This window comes from Lepidochelys kempii, chromosome 11 (genome assembly GCF_965140285.1).
Source record: "Lepidochelys kempii isolate rLepKem1 chromosome 11, rLepKem1.hap1, whole genome shotgun sequence".
NCBI classification, from domain to species: Eukaryota; Metazoa; Chordata; order Testudines; family Cheloniidae; genus Lepidochelys; species Lepidochelys kempii.
Genome location: NC_136390.1, coordinates 22,038,508 through 22,056,184, shown reverse-complemented (window position 1 = coordinate 22,056,184; position 17,677 = coordinate 22,038,508). Strand labels below are relative to the sequence as shown.

General features: G+C 39.1%; 1 protein-coding gene across 8 annotated transcripts in view; it reads left to right on the top strand.

Annotated features, from left to right (window-relative positions):
* Positions 1–17,677, top strand: part of LRP1B (LDL receptor related protein 1B) — a 1,329,376-nt gene that overhangs the window by 402,638 nt on the left and 909,061 nt on the right. For all 8 annotated transcript variants that reach the window (XM_078847919.1, XM_078847920.1, XM_078847917.1 and 5 more), the window contains one exon: positions 11,562–11,699. In XM_078847919.1, coding sequence (XP_078704045.1) covers positions 11,562–11,699 — 138 coding nt within the window. The remainder of the gene's footprint in view (positions 1–11,561; positions 11,700–17,677) is intronic.

The following is a 17,677-nucleotide window of genomic DNA, read 5'->3' as shown; positions in this document are numbered from 1 at the left end:
AACAAGAAAACACCTGTCTTTCTAAGTCCAATTCCATTAAAAATTGCCTTCCACAAAAACACACATACACCTTGGTCGGTCCTAGTTGCTGAGACTGGACTGTCATGCTGCAATATGGAAAAAAACACCTACAATCTGTAGAAAGATTTCCTCTATGTCTTTGTTTGCCTTTTATTTGTCTGACTGTGCAATCTTTCTGGTTCCTCCACCTTTCTCTTTTGGCTACTAGATATGTTAAAATATGAGATGAGCTCTATGGGATAAAAGTTTTCCCCAAAGATAAAAGCCATCAGTGCAGTTAGAGCCATTAAAGTGAACCACTCCAGCAATGCCAACCTCACCAGTATCCATTACAGTAGAAAACTTTATTCATAATGTGAAAGGATTTTTAAAACTATCGTGAACTGAAAAGTATAAACCAAGGCTACCAACAAGCTACAAGTCTGTTCATTATTTCCTCACTTATATCAGGGAGAGTTGAGACAGTAATCTGAACCTGACCTACAGAAAGCAGTGATAAGAGAGAAAACAAATAGCCAAAGAGAAAAATGTGCGTGCTTATTTGAGAGTATCAATAGCACTCTGTATTAAAGGCTTTGAAAGACTCTTCACCCCACAAGAATTTCAACAATGGTAAAATGGTGGGTTTCTCCAAATCCCTGAGCCCTTAGTTCCTTTTATCAGGAAATGTTGACAGCACAGAAAGGCCACAGGAAATAGCAAGCAACTACAGTATATTAATGTGTATAGTACATTCATGGGATGTGTTTTGCACACTCTTAAACCTTATTATGAAGTCGTTCTCATATATGTAATACTAATAATGCTAGCTCAGTTGCCACTACCATGCTGGGCTATTTTTGCAGATACTCTTATAAAGTCATTAAGAGTAGAGGGCCAACACAATGTTGTAAACCACTCTTCTCCAGTTATTTTGCATGGGTCATTTACTTTAAAGTCTGGAAGGACTTAATTATAGTTTAGCACTCTAAACAGAAGCCAGGATCAGTGGCAAATCTTTGAATGGAATCTGGAAATTCTAAGATAGAAATGTCCCCTTTTCTAAATAAAACGCTATGAGACAAATCCAGCTCTTGGAAAGAAGTCAGCCATGCATATCAGAGGGCAGAATTTGTTCCCTTTGTTGCTTAGGGGAAGAGGTTCACATCATGGCTGTGATCCTCAAATGGTATAAATTCTCATAGCTTCATTTATTTGAATATAGCTGGAGTAATTTATATCTCCTGAAGATGTAACCCACCATTTCTTCACTGTCTTTTACGACTTCTCAAGCTCTCTGCCTTCTGTGTGGCTTTCTTTGTTTCAATATTGCTGTCTTCATTCTGTTGCTTGTCATGGTAGGTCTCCCACCTCTCATCTTTCCTGGCAATGACAAACAGTTCATATTGTAACTATATTCATTCCTCAGTTCACTTAGGTTTTCAGTGCTACCAGTTTTCTTTTTTTTTCTTTTTGGGATCTTGGTGGTGGTGTCCTTATAAGTCAAAGATCACAACTTTCTTCTTGCCCATGGTGATGTAACACTTTGCTCTCTCTTTTCCTCTTTTTAAGGCCCTATGTGCCCTAACGTAAGCATTAATAGCTCTGTTTCTTTCTTTATGCAGCTGAATACTTATGTAAATTGCGGTTCCACTTTTGACTTATTTTCATTGTAAGCCTGTAAACGTTTGCTGTTCAATGAGTGAACCAGAGCTGGGTTGGTGGTTAACAAAATATCAGTCCTTAAAAGCGTGATAAAAGAAACACTATTATAAATAATTTTCAGAAGCATATTCCACATTTTCTGTCACTCTGACCTAGATGTTGTAACCAAGACAACATGGCTTTTTTTAGGCCAAGGGCTAAGAAGGTAAATCAATATCAGATTTGTATGCTCTAAAAACTCTAAGTAAGTGTTGTCTAAGCTTGAATTTAAGCAATACGGTTTGACACTTTTACAAAATCTGAACCTTCAATCTATAGGCCTAATTCTCATTTATACTAAGGCTCAAGGGCATGTGCAGGAATTTAAATTTGACCACTTTTGCAGGGGCATGTTCTATGCCCCTGCCGAGGCCCTGGGACCGGAGGAGCTCTTGCTGATTCCTGGGGGCCCCAGCCACCTGCTTGCCCTGCCTTATGCATGTCCTTACTAAAGCTTCTTTACTCAATTCTGGTAAATTAGATTTACACTCAGAGTAAGGTCCCTTTACATTGCCAAGCAGTGTAAAGGAGGTTTAGTGTGAATGAGAAGCAGGCTGTATTCTTCCATTAAGGAGTATTTTTGTTTAGGTGCTCGGTGTATAAATATGGGCTTAATGTAATTGTATGGATTACTCTTTCTATCTTAAACACTATGCTATTTCACCTTAATTACAGTCATTAGTCAACTTCATCAGTTAATATTTCAGAGAGATCATAGGTGGTTGCTAAATGAAAACTGCTTAAGAGGATTATTTGTTTGTTTTAGCCAAAAAGTGAGAAATTTTTGCCAACATTATTATAATACAGTATTTGTACCAAACCGAGCATTTCTATGGCCTAGATTCAGTCCACTACTTTGCTGGATAACGATGGTGGGGCAGGGAGTGCATAAAAGCCTCTTCCTCTGAGCAAACAGAGCTGTATCCAAAGTCCATTAAAATCACTGAAAAGACTTCCACTGACTTCCACAAACTCTGCTTTGGATCTACAATTGGGCAGAATGACTCCACAGCAATGTAGAAACAAGTAAGAGAGAGAGGGGTGCATCTAGATATCACAAATGTATATCAAAAATGTAAATCTCAAAGTCATCCCACAATTTGGAATAACTGTTTTTCTCTGCTCAGAACTGCCCCAGAATTAAAACTGCTGAAGTATAGTATATTCAGATTTCAAGAAAACTGAATGCAGCAATGAAGAAGTTTGTACTCTAGCCAGTTTCTTATTTACAGGAGCAACCCATTGATCTGTTACTGACATGGGCAATTCACAGCAAAAACATTAATAAAAAAACAAGAGAAAAACATACATTTAGTGAAAATCAGCAGCTGTGTTGGCTTATCTCTAAATGTAAGGATTCATGTGGTGGTGTTTGTTTGCTTTTATTTCAGTAAATTTTAGAGATCATGAAATTTAATATACTTTGCACTACTATAGTCTAGCACTTTTTGGATGATGAGCTTTAAAAGCTTTACAACTATCTTTAAATCAATCCTTCTAACACCCCAGTGAGAAAAGTCACAGTATCCTAGGGTGGATCTTGACCTCTGGAAAGAGGCAAGGTATGTAATTTAATAAAATAATCACTATCCATGATTTAGCTGTGGATGAGGACCCTGAATTCGCTTGTATAAACAAGAGCTGGCTGGATAATGCAACCAGTCCTATCTTGGTTTAGCAGGCTCTAAATGGGGTGCTTAGTGCAGCATGAGTGGGGAATGTTGCAGGTGTAGCTGTGGTTTGCCTAGAATTTCTGATATAGGGGATTTCAAAAGCAGGATTGTGAAGTGTGCTAATTCTGTTTGATACCTTAACTCTGTGTGCTTGTATGGGTGGCAAGGACTTCATTTAATTGATCCCACTCTGTCCCACTGCTTGAGGGCAGAGCTGAGAAATTGCTCTGAGGATTCTCTTATGCGGGATTCAGCCAGATTCCCTTCTGACATTGTTCATGTTAAATGTGTACATGAGATTATTGGGGAGAGAGGGAGATGATTTGTATTGAACTACCATTAATGGGAAACTCTTTCATCTGACCTGGATCATTCAGTCTCTTTGGTGCCTATTGTCTAGCCCAATGAGAGGGATTGAACAAGAGAGAGTGCTGAGAGAGAGCCCAGATGATATCTAACAATTTAATTGTTTCCCCGTTGCCAAAGAGTTTCAGAATCTGGAAGTGTTATGGAGGCTTAAATGCTTCTGAACTAAGATATAACATCACAGAGAGAAGTTCTTTTTTCCCCCATCTACATCTTGTTAGAAGTTAGCAAGTTTTCTCCTTGATGTGGACCTCACCAGTGTTGTTCTCTGACTTTTTCATTTCCAGACTAGACAGTTACAAAGTGTTCTACATTGAGATCCTGGAAGTCTACTTGGAAGCTGCAGCTAATACAGAATATTTTAACATATGTTCTGAAATATCTGCACTGCCTTCCAGTTTACCTCCAAACCAAAAGTTAGCAGCAAAACCAGGAATGGAATCCAAAAGACACTCAGTCTTCTGTTTTAACTACTAGATGCACTGGCAAAGTCAAATATGTCAGACTTTATTTGCAGGGCAAGGAAAATATTTCCTGTGATCCAAGAAACTCTAGATGCCAACTGGCAAAGCGAATTGGGCCATATAGGGGTGCAAGGATCCCCTGGGTTCCCCAAAAGAATGTAAGGTCTCTAATGAAAGACTGTGTCACACTGTTCATCGTAGCCATTGAGAGATGTATGTATGGAAAATATGTGAACAGTTAATATCTGTACTAAACATGTTCTGTTGGTCTGTAGTTGAAAAGCGGATCACCCAAAGTTAGCACGTCTTGTGAAAATCTTCTACAAACAGTGGGAGACACTTATTTCAGTGGTGGACTTGTATGTCAGACATACACTTTAAGTCAACTTCTAATTAAGAGCTGGCAGAGACTTCAGAAGAAAATTAACATGAAGGGGCGAGTGGGCAGGAGGGAAGGAACCCTATTTTGAGGTGAACAACAAAAGTCCGTTCTGGTATATTTGAAAGTGCAGAAAAACACCCTGGCATTCTTTCAGTCTGTGAATATGAGCTGCCAGCAGGCTTGATCTTGTGAAAAAAAATCGAAACCAAACTGGATGAAAACGTTGGGGAAAGAACTTGGGTAAGTTATCTAATAGGAGATAGGTGAATGCCTCATTAGTTTAGTCTCTAGAAAGCATGATATGATGTTGTCTTATATGAAACCATTTGTTCCCATCTCTCACACTTTTTTATTTGAGTTTCTGTTTTTTTCTTGAATAAATTTCCTTTTGTTATATAATTGAACTCAAGTGCTATTCATAATACAGGAATGGTGATATAACTGTGAAACACTGTCCTTTGAGAGCAAAGGATCTGGGATTTCTGTGGGTATCTAATGATCAGGGCTGGATACCTCAGGGAGACACTTTGAAGAGTCTTAGGGGATGGGGTGCATATGCTGACAACCTGGAGGGCCAAGACAGGCTGGGGTAGCCCAGAAGAGAGTACTTGAATGGCTGACAGGCTGATTGCATTAGGGAGCTAATGTCCAGCTAGTATAGGCAGGACTCCCTCATTCTGGAGCCTGGTTGAAACAAGAGCACTCTCAGCCCTGAGTGCTCCCAAAGAAGCATCATACTTCTTACCTGAGTCTGTCTCTGTCAATTAAAATTTGGAAAGGGAAAATTTAAAGACAGAATACCAGGAAGTATTTCCTGAGAGTAAGATGCCTTCAGCTGTGGAATAGCCTTCAAAAGAAAGTGATAGAATGTCCAATGCTTGGGACTTTTAGAACTAGACTGACTAAAGTAATAAACAAGATATTGTGGGCAGCAGTCTTGCACTGGCAGGGAGATAGACTAGGTGATCTAATTTCTGACTTTTATTATTCTAGGGATTTTTGAAGACATGATCTCTCAGTGATCAGGTTTTTTTATTAAGCACAAATTTATTTTACTGAATTGTAAAGTGATTTTATGATGTAGACAAAGGACTACCCAAGGTAGATTACAATCATGAAATTCACATGACTTTTTCCTAAAATCATAAGCTTCCATTGGCAATCTACCTCTCTAGACAATGCTCCTATTAATACAATTTAAACTTATATTTCATTGTTAATAAAATATTTTTAAAACAATGAATGAGTCTGACACGTTGAGTGTTATTTTGTGTGTCGAGGCTTTTGTTTTTTCCCCATTACTTTGTCTGTCTCTCTATCTACACTTTCAAATTCAACATTCTGGCAAATTATTTGAACGTTTCACGACCAAGATTACTGTTCTTAGTTTATGCAGACTATCAAGCCAATTAATTATGATACTTAACTGGGCTAGTTGCCAATAAAGCTGAGCAAAAACTGGAAGTATTGTCCTTCATGATATTGTGGTATTTTAATGTTTTTTGTCCCAAATCAGAACAAAAAGTTAAAATATTTTTATTGTGAAACAAAACATTATGAAAATTTTGAATCAGAATGGTGAAATATTTTGTTTCAGAGACAATCTCTACCTAATGTGAACCAGTTTCCTTGTGGTTTTGCTTTGTATTTCTTCCTAGGATTTTTCTGAGTTACTTTTCCCCAATACTAGAGGACTGGGACCTTTTAAGACAGAAGTTATCTATTATCTACCCTAAAGGACTGGCATTTTATTTTTATTTTTGAGCACATCATCCTTTGGCGGTGTTTGTAGCTGTACCTTGATGTCTCTTGTTTTCCATACCCGTCTCCTTTTGTGAGCTCTTTGCTTTTCAGCTCCCTCCTCCCCTACCCTAGAGCTGTCCATACCACTTTGCTTTGAGATCATCTTGAGAGAAAACAGAGGTTTTGGATTCCCTTCCCGCAAAGTACCATGGCAAAATCTGCCAAGAATGGTTCACCGTGAAGGGAAGGGAGAAAGAGCAAGTGAACAAATTGAGTTGGTACTGCCCTTAGTAAATCTGTGCCTCCACTCCGCTTTTCAGTTACTAAAGCAAGCAGCAAGGACTCTGTGGGTGTAAAGAGTGACCCTAAAGCTGTTCTATATACAGCAACATTTAACCGCTCAGCAGAAATGGAGAGCACCGAGGAACAGGCCTTGACTGTAATGGATATTTGAGGCATGTTAGTTCTGAGATTGATTTTACAGACCCAGGTTTCATAGTTGCTTAAAGCCTCTCCAATTTGGGTCTCAACCTCAGTTTCTGGTATAAATTAAGTTTACAACAATTACCCGGTTTTACAATAAAAACATGCTGATGCACGAATATTACCTACATATAGCCAGACCAATCAATGTCAGAATAAGCACATTTGTATGTTAAACAGTTCTTCTAATCTATTACTTATTTGTTTTCACAAACAGTATTTTTTTTCTTTTGAAATACAGCTTCTTTATTAATATATATTTCTTGAAGCAGATTCATCTTCCTTTCAAATCCTCCCCCTTCACAATGAAATCTGATTTAGCAAGTGGGTGACTGATCCTCTAACTGATTTCAGCTCAGCTAACATATTTAAAATTGCAGTATATTTGTATTCTGAGTCAGTCTTTTTACTTCAGTAACAGATAATATAGAACCAAATCCTGAGGTCTTTAGAACAATGGGAATGGCCAGTCAAACTGAATGATAGGACCTTAGATTTCCCCAGTGATAGCATAAATGGTAATTAACACATTCAATCTTTCCTCTAACATTTAAATAAAACTATTACAAATGTAATTTATTTTTGTTCCATCTTTTAATTATTTTATTTTCCCTCCTCTACAGCTGATAACTATCAGCTATACCTTTTACAGGTGAAGATCCAGAAATCTGGAACTTACATGCAAATGGTGAAATACCACAATTTGTAGACTCTATGAATATGCATTATTTACTATTTATGCATATGCTTCCTTGTTGTTTTAACACAAAAGGCTGTGTTTTCTGCTCCTGCTTCCTCTCCCCAATGTCAGTTGCTCTGATACAGTGATAGGCGGGTGATACAAATCAATAAAATAAATACATTTTCTAGACATTTAGGTACATTTTAGGCCCTTGTTCAACTGAAGCACAAATACAAGTTCAGCACAAGTGAAATGTTTGGGTTTATGATTTTTAAAATATTTATTCACTAACAACCTGATGGAGTCTCATTATCCGAAATGTCAGCAGCTACTAAGAGGGGAGGGAAGTGAGGCACCCAAACAGTCTCAGCTGAAGTCAGAAAAAATGCCACATAACTCCATTAAAGTTACAGACCCAACTCCCTGAGAGCAGGCATCTCCAGGCCCCACCATACCCTGCTCTCCCCTCTTCTGTCCACCTTTGAAAGCCCCCTCTTTGCTGTGTTCAGTGGAGTGCAAGGCACTCAGCCCCCAGTGCCCCCATTTCTGTGGTCTGCATGGGGTTGAGACACTTTACCCACACTCTTCTAGTCCAGCCACAGACCAAAGCAGTGTAGTTGAGACCGCTGATACAAAGGTAGAGGATCCAACCCACGCTTCCTATTTAAGTATGACTTCCAATCAGGAGCCAAGGAGCAAGCACACAAGTCAGGGTCTCCTGGGGAAAATGGGAGGCTTAAAACATTTGAACACAATAGCTAAGCATAAGAATGGCCAACATGGGCATGACCCAATGGTCCATCTAGCCCAATATCCTGTTTTCTGACAGTGGCCAATGCTAGATGCTTCAAAAGGAGTGAACAGAATAGGGCAATTATTGGGTGATCCATCCCCTGTCATCCAGTCCCAGCTTCTGGCAATCAGAGGCTTGGGGACACCCAGAACATGGGACTGCATCCCTGACCAGCTTGGCTAATAGCCACTGATGGACCTATACTCCATGAACTTTTCTAGTTCCTTTTTAAATCCATTTCTAGTTTTGGCCTTCACAACATCCCCTGGCAATAAGTTCCACAGGTTGACTGTGCATTCTGTGAAGAAGTACATCCTTTTGTTTGTTTTAGACCTGCTGCATATTAATTTCTTCCCTGGTTCTTCTGTTATGTGAAGGGGTAAACAACATTTCCTTATCCACTTTCTCCACATTATTCATGTTTTTAGAGACCTCTGTCATATCCCCTCTCAATTCTCTTTTCCAAGATTAATAGTCCCAGTCTTTTTAATCTCATATGCAAGCTGTTGCATTCCCCATATCATTTTTGTTGCCCTTCTCTGTACCTTTTCCAGTTCTAGTGGTGGGGTTTTTTTGTGATCGGGTGACCAGAATTGCACACAGTATTCAAGGTGTGGGCATGCCATGGATTTTTATATTGGCATTATGATATTATCTACCCCTTTCCTAATGGTTCCTAACATTTTGTTAGCTTTTTTGCACATTGAATGGATGTTTTCAGAGAACTGTCCACGATGATTTCAAGATCTTTCTTGAGCAGAAACAGCTAATTTAGACTCCATCATTTTGTATGTATGGGTGGTATTGTTTTCCAGTGTGCATTACTTTGCATTCATCAACACTGATTTTCATCTGCCATTTGGTTGCCTAGTCACCCCGTTTTGTGAGATCTCTTTGTAACGCTTCGTAGTCAGCTTTGGGCTTAACACTAGTGCTGCTGGTGGCCTGTGTCTGTGGTTTTAAGAAGCTTTTGCACAATGAAAACGTTTACTGTCTGTTAATCTGCAATTTCAGAACTGCTACCAAAGGGGTTGACTATGCCATACTAAGCAGCAAAGCAGAACCCCACTAATCCCAGTGGAGCACCCAACACTAGGCTACATGCCAGTACTACACACCTTTATGGGATGAATCTTAGTCTGCCCTGGAACAAACCACTGTCGCTGGTGCATAGGAGGAGGAACAGAACCTTGTTCCTGCCACCAGCCTGCTCCTCTCTTCTATCTAAGGCCCGGTCTACACTGGGTGGGGGGAGATCGATCTAAATTATGCAATTTCAGCTATGTGAATAACGTAGCTGAAGTCGACATACTTAGATCTATTTACCGCGGTGTCTTCACTGTGGTAAGGCAACGGCTGACGCTCTCCTGTCAACTCCTCCAGCACCTGTCACCCTAGAGGAGTACCGGAGTTGATGGGAAAGCACTCGGCAGTCGATTTGTCGCATCTAGACTAGATGCGATAAATTGACCTCCGCAGGATCAATCGCTGCCTTTGATCTAGCGGGTAATGTAGACAAGCCCTGAGGGCTGTTCGGTGCCCGAGGGGCAGAAGGTCAGAGCACTCTCTCTGCCTCTGAGGACTACATAATCATCCTCTACAGTTCCTAATATCTTTGTATTTCCTGCATGAACCTCATCCTTGGTATCCATAGTAGGTCTTTCCATTGATTTCAATGGGCATTCAGGCCCTTTATACTTCCATAGTTCTAGAATGCAGTTTGCATGAAAGGCTCTCTGAAAAATAATGTTGGATTGTAATCAATCATTTTTTTAAATGTTTTAGATGTACAAAAAGAGTTTGAAACATAGCACATACATATTCTTCTGTATCCTATATATATATATATATATATATATATATATATATATATATATTGCAACTTTAATACAGACAGAATTTAATGTTTTTTGGTGGGAGGGCAGAAATATCACCTGAACTGTGATCATGACTGCCAGGTTTTAAGTTGTAAATTGATGTTTGTTGTAATGTATTGTAAATAATGGCCAGCTCATAGCAATAGGAAAATTGCAAAATCAAAATCATTCTACATAGAGACAAATTTTTCAAAATATAATTTTGATCTGGTGGTCCGTAGCAGTAACTGACATTTATTTGTTTAAGAAAAGCACATATAGGGCAACATGCTCTCCTGCTTCCTTTGCACTGTTCAGGTGGCTCCAATGGGCTAGAAAGTAGCTACATTTGGCAAGCTGAGTAGGAGGGAGCTTTTAGCTGGCCTGCTGCAGAGCTGGCATACCTAATCCCTCTGCCAGGCCCAAAATGTGGCACTGGAGTAAGGTGCTGGGAGTGGATGTGTGATTGTATCTGAGTGCACTGCACTCTCCTTTATAGTTCCCTGAGGACAGCGGTCAGCGGATGGAGTTTGGAGTGGCCCTGTCGCTAGGCGAAACTCAGCCGGGCTGTGCCCCAGCCAGAGCATCCAGCTGCCACAAGCTGCCTCCTAACAGCTTCCTTTGTCCCCAACCTCTTGTGCACCCTCCTTTTCTTTGATAAACTAACAAGGCATTTTATCTTAAAGTAGCATGTACGCTTTTGGGGGCACTTTTTTATATATCTTACTAAGTGTCTGTACAGGGCCAAGCACTGTGGCGACCTGACCAAAGCTGGGGCCTCTAGCTGTTACCGGGAATATAGTTAATTAATCATCCATCCATACCTCTATAGCTGTTTTGATGGCAGAATGTAGAGTGATGATTACCCATGGAAAGAGGATACAAATTCTGAAATATAAACAATTGAATTTTTTTCTTGTATTTTGAGTGTCTGAGTTGTTCTTTTTTCCTTCTCAATATGGTTGGTGACATCCTGGCCCAGGGTTGTGTTAGTGATTTGTTTGGCATTGTCAGACTCATGTAATATTGAAAATAAAAACTAAAAGCTTTATTTAAAAATAATCACTGCCCCATCCTGAATGTTGGCAAATATGAATTTCAGCATCTATAATCTTTAGAGTAAAGCGAACCTTCCCTGAAACCGTAAGTTGTATTATCGTCATTTAATAAAATAATCCTTCTTGAGCAGTTGATTGTCTTTAATTATGCTAATCCTTATTTAAGAGAATATAATTCTACTGGTAATGCACTTAAAAGCTGCAGAGTAGACAAGTACATAAAATGCCTGTACCTAGCATTAAAGTGGAAATATTTTGCAAATACATGATGATAATATACAGGGCATTCTCTGTCACTTCATTTTTTGAGTATAAACAAAATGTATATGAATTCTTCTATGCCTATTCTTTTTTTAGGTCCTGAGGAAATAGAATTCAAGTGTCCCTTGAATCATATTACTTGCATCGGTACAAACAGATGTATTCACTTGTCCCAACTCTGCAATGGTGTATATGACTGTTCAGACGGGTATGATGAAGGTGTACATTGTCGGGGTAAGTGAATATGTTGGGGGGAAAAAATTCCACCAATTTCAGGTTTTTTAAAAGGATACACTTTTAAGTGTGAGTTCAAAGTGATTCAGTAAACTTCTTCTTTTAACCATATGTATTTAAAATAAGTATGTATGTTATTACATTTAGTGTACATTTCAAAACCAGCTTTTTTTTAAAAAAAGTTTATTTTGGAAGAACCGAAGGTAAAAATACTTACAGGCTTTCTAGCATTTTTCTTTTAAAATTACAAAGTTTGCATGAAAGAGTTGTTCGCACCAAAAGAAGTATGAACAAACTTCTTCTTCAGGGTATAGAAAATAGGTAACACTTGTTTGCCACAAATCCTCTTTCCCCTAAAACTCTGTTGTTTAACAAAGTCAAAAACAAACGGATCTATGGAAAGAAGTTGACACTTTTAATGTGTTAAGACATTAGATTTTTCCAATCAAAATAATTTTGCTTTCATATTTTGTGTTCATAAGGGTTAACACTATTTGATTTCATCTCACTTTGGGATTATATTCAAATAATCTTACAATTCAAAGGGTGAGTTTGTCTTCATTCTATCTGTAAGGAATTCATAAATAATACTCATGAGATCTAAGCATCCCACCTCACCCCCTGCAAAAAACCTGCTCAAACAAAAGTAAACATTGTGGCTCTCCATCTGATGTAAATGAATGTAGCTGAATTGTCATAAACCGAACTATGCAGTTTTACAGCAGCGGAGGATATGGTGCATAGGATAGATCCTCTCTTAACTATATTTTCACAGTGAAAGGGATCAACTGTCAAACATAAAGTGCCTGTTTCTGTAGTCCTTATTCGGCAAAACTCACTCTGAGTTTGTTAGATGTTTTACCTGCATATTGACTTTAGGATTGGTCCTGGACAGAGTAATGAATAAATGAAATTGGTGAAAGCATCTCTGGGTCACATTGAAGCTTTCTTCGGTTACAAATAAGTACTACATAGAAAAGAGCGTTTATCAGTTAATCACAATTAAAATATAATCCTCAATAGATGTATTTACATATTTAAACTTTTCTGGACAGAGGATTAAAAAAGCTAATTCAAATAGTGGACAATGGTTTTTGTTCATTAGGAATTTAAAACCTTAAACAAAAGGAGATTAATAGTTTGGTGGAACCAGGAGAGGAAGTGGATTAAAATGTAAGGCCTTACTTAAAGCATAAATTAACCAGGTTCTTTGTTTTCTCCAGTTGTCATTTTGCAGGGCTAACCTGCGCTTTGGAATAACATAGGAATAACTGCTTTGGGGAGAGATCTTTTAATTTTCTGTTAAAATCTTTTTAAGGCTGATGTGGACTCCACCTTCTTATGTGATCACTAAATATTCTAATGTATGTGGTATCTTCCCAGTGGTAAATTTCATGTGCCGTACATTTTATAAATATGACCTGACTTCATAGCTCACTCTCATAGAGTACAGTAAAGTTTAGAAAAATATGCTGAGTATTGACAGTTGATTTTAGCCCTAACTTGAATACGCAGAACTTAATACTGTATGGTGAAGTGGTTATGTACTAAAAATTGAGTAAGAATTGATAGCCAAACTTCCAAATACAAAATCCCTAAATCCCTATTAAGAGTAGTCCTTCATTAATACAGCTGGGAAATGGGTAACTATGCACATAAATATTGGTCTGAGTGGCAACTACCCATTTTGCACATATATAACTGATATGAAAATATGTCCCTAAATGAAAGGGCACATGTTGCCTCTAATAAAGTAAGAGACTGAAGAAATGAATCCAAAAATGTAAAGAAAAAAATCTGACAACCAAATAATTTTTAAAAATGGGTCACATTTTATAACAAGGACACTGTAATCATAGTGGCACCTTATAGACTAACAGACGTATTGGAGCATAAGCTTTCATGGGTGAATACCCACTTCGTCGGTATTCACCCATGAAAGCGTTGCATCCAACAAAGTGGGTATTCACCCACGAAAGCTTATGGTCCAATACGTCTGTTAGTCTATAAGGTTCCACAGGACTCTTTGCTGCTTTTACAGATCTAGACTAACACGTCTACTCCTCTGATACTTGTAATCACAGTGTAGCTATATTACCTTTATAGTAAAAACTCATTGTGGTTGCATGATTTGGTACCAGTAACTACCACTAAATCATTCTGCATAAAGTACACTATATGAAATAATTACTGGACAAGTAACATGGAGTTAAAATGCCTAGATTATTATAGCATATATAATAAGGAGGACACCAAAGAGTGATCATGAATCAGTCATGTAGTTAACCTTCTGCGTATATAAACTATTGTTTTTAAATACTGCATACTGTAACTGTAATTACTTACAGTACTTCTATTTTAAAGAGTAACCAGTATCTGAAAAATATAAATTTTGTTTTAGGAAACCTAGCAGAAAATATGATTTCTTCACGGCACTGGCAAAAGAGACTTTTATCTGCATTTCATGTTAGTTAATGAAATTGTTTAATCTAAAAACATTTTCAGTTCATCAGGAAGGTAATGGAAAAATCTTATACTGCTGGTAATATCTTAAAGCTGCTGGTAATAGCTCACCTGAATTGATCACTCTCGTTATAGTGTGCATCGTAACACCCATTGTTTCATGTTCTCTGTGTATATAAAATAGTCCTACTGTATTTTCCACTGCATGCATCCGATGAAGTGGGCTGTAGCCCACGAAAGCTTATGCTCAAATAAATCTGTTAGTCTCTAAGGTACCACAAGTACTCCTGTTCTTTCTGTGGGTACAGACTAACACGGCTGCTACCCTGAAACCTGTCGTTAGACTGATATGTTACTTCGGATAGCCATAACATCATGTGCATTCATATATGGGAATGTGTACATAGATGGTGAAGGGCATTCTCTAAACTGATGTGCCCTTTCAAGAGACAGGTCTCATCTCTTGGAGACTGAAAACTTCTGATAATGCACTAAGAACTAATAGAATTCAAGCATTCAATAACTAGAACTATTCAAAATTCTTTTTCTAAATTTTGCATTCTTATGTTAATTCATTATATTAACAACTCAGATGGACATATACAGGGCAGGGTGCTTTCATTAGGCAAGGAAAAATATTATCATATCTGCAGTGTGAAATGGGTAAATTATGTGAATTTTGAATAAAATGGTCGAAGATACAATGCAGTTACAGACACATATGCTTTTTCCCCTGGGGAGCGTAATGTATAAATTCAGATTTTTGTGGCAATAGAGAATAAAAATGGTTTTATTATATATGATTATTTTTCTGTGTTCTTCAGAGCTAAGGGGTGTATTTGGTTTGATAAAATTCATTCTTCGAGAGCTGCACCCTATGCATATTCCACATATGGATATGCCTGTGCACCATGCACCTGAGACTAGAGGGCATAAGGGGAGGTGCAGTCTGACTCCCTCTCCAGTTCCGTCTTACCACCTCATGTCCTGAGTCTGTGTTGAGCTATCCTCACATCCTCTTCATTTCTGTAAATATAACTGTATATAGTTTGCTAGTATTTTACATAGTTAGTATAGCTTAGTTTTCGCCACCCTGGGGACCCGCTCCATCCATCCTTTTGGGAGTAGGCCTATGCCCAGATGTCCTGGATTTAAAAACTGCATCTCCTACCCTTGCTCCTTCTCAGTCAGTGACAACCACCAGTGCTGTTTTTACTGCCTTGGGGGGAGATATATTTCTGCCAACGCAGTATCTATTACTCCTTTCCACCCCGGATCCGAGAGGGACAAGAGCTCATATTGAGGAAGCACCTCAAGGAGAAAGCCATGAGATTCCAATCAGATCCAAGCCGGGGGGACCCTTCTCTACAGCAGCCGCAGTCCTCGAGCAGTGTGCCTCCAAACACAAACTCTGGAGTAAAGATCTAAACTAAACTAACTAAAGATCTATTATCTTAGGCTTCTCATGAGAGTAAGGGGCACTCTCTCAGACATACAAACAGATCCCACTCTGAGCCTGCTTCCAGGATAAAGGATCCCTCCCAACTCCTTGCAAGTTGGGCGCACAGGTCTGCCTAAGCTTCTCAGCCATGAAGGGAAAGGGGGCAGGAGCAAGCTACACTGGTGCCAACTGTGACCTCTAGCATGTTGCAGGACCGACATCCACCAATACCAACCAATAGCTCCAGATGGGACTCTCCCTCTCTAATGGTACCAGCCCCACCAACTGTTAAGTCTGTTGTGGTACTGGATCGGGTGGAACCAACAACCGGGACCCCTCATACTCAGGGATGAACTGAGGCATATTCTACACCAGAGAGATCTTTGTCCTCCCGGACCCACAATCTACTCTACTTTCAGGCCCAGATCTTCTGAGAGACATCTAAACCCCAGAGGAGGACACCTTCTCAAGGTGTTACTCCCCTAATCTATCTGTGAGTCAGGGCTTGCTTCCTTCCAGTGACAATGGCATTGGTCTTGTAGTCATCTGAATCCGACAAACTATCACCTCCCCAACCCAGGGTTTTAACCTGTCCTCTCCCCAAGCAAGGTTAAACTCCAAGAGATGGCTGGTACCCAATGCAGCCATCACACGCACCAACCATTCATACTTGCATTACAAGGGTCTATGGGATCCTTATGAATGAGACTCCTGGTCCATGTGCTCTACCATAGAATCACATCATCCCTCTCCTCTTAGGCAACAGCAACTGGCGCTGCAGGTGTAAACAGAGGGAAAAGACGACGAGCTGGATCCATCAGTAACAGTGGTACTGATAGGGGTATCATCTTCATCACCTGATAATGCAATTGCCCCATCTTTCACCATCCCCATCTAACTACCATGGGTTTTGTGAAGAGCTATTGCAGAGGGTGGTGGCATAACTTCAGATTCCATTAGAAGAAGGTGAAGATATGCAGTAAAAGCTCTTGGACATCCTGCAAGGCACACAATCAGACAGCTCGCCCAATAAATGAGGCCATTATAGAAACAACTAAAGTGCTATGGATATAATGGCAACATTTACCTGTATCCCTTAAAGTGCTGAGATATGTTATTTTGTGCCTGTGAAAGGGGCAGAATTCGTATTCACTCACCTTACCCCTTTGTAGTACTACAAGCATCCAGGGAGGCGCACAGGAAGGAGTCATGTTATATTTTCATTTTTTTTGTCAAATTTAAAATTTTCACTGGTTAAATTGCTGGGCAAAAGTGGGAGAAGTGGGTCTTATGGAGATGAGATGGGGGAAAGTTTAGGGCAACACCATAGGATTAGGAGGTTATCCTATGCACAAGACAGTGTGGAAGAAGGTGCCAAGATGGGAGAAAGAAAAAATTGAGATATTGATGCTGGCACTGTTACTGAAACAAAAGCTGTGAAGAAAAATGTAAGACATGAGATCTGTAGGCCAAGTCACATTTGTTCAGGAGTTTGAATTTCTATCTTTGGACTTAATAGACATGGAAGTTTGGGATACACATGGGATTCTGTTCTTGCAAGAGTTTTTTATTATTATTATTTATTTACATTGCAGTAGCACTTATTTCTAGTTATTGAACAAACCCATAACAAGAATGTGGTTGCTGCTCCACAGAGCTTGCAATCTAAGTAGTATATATGCATAACTTAGACATCTCTGCTTTCATTTCTCTGAATTTTGGTATGCAATGCAGCCTGTGGAAAATATAACTGAGTACACATGAATTAAAACTTGTTAGTATCTAGGGCCATACAACCTATAACAAATCTTAAAAGGTAGGGAGTAAAAGCTATAAGCCTGGTGCTGAGAGTTTGAAAGCTATGGAAGTTGATGAGAGAGTACTGGATGAGTTGGTGAGAGGAAAATTACTCTGTGTGAGCTTGGTCAGGCACTTGTCTTTGGGGTGTTAGTGGTGACTTAAGGGCATAGTCCCAAAAGGTTTGAAGAAAGTTTAGAGAAGTACCAAAGTTGTCTTAACTGAACCTCCAGACCTTTTTAAGTTTTGACTTTCTCTAGAAGTTCAGAATTCTTTG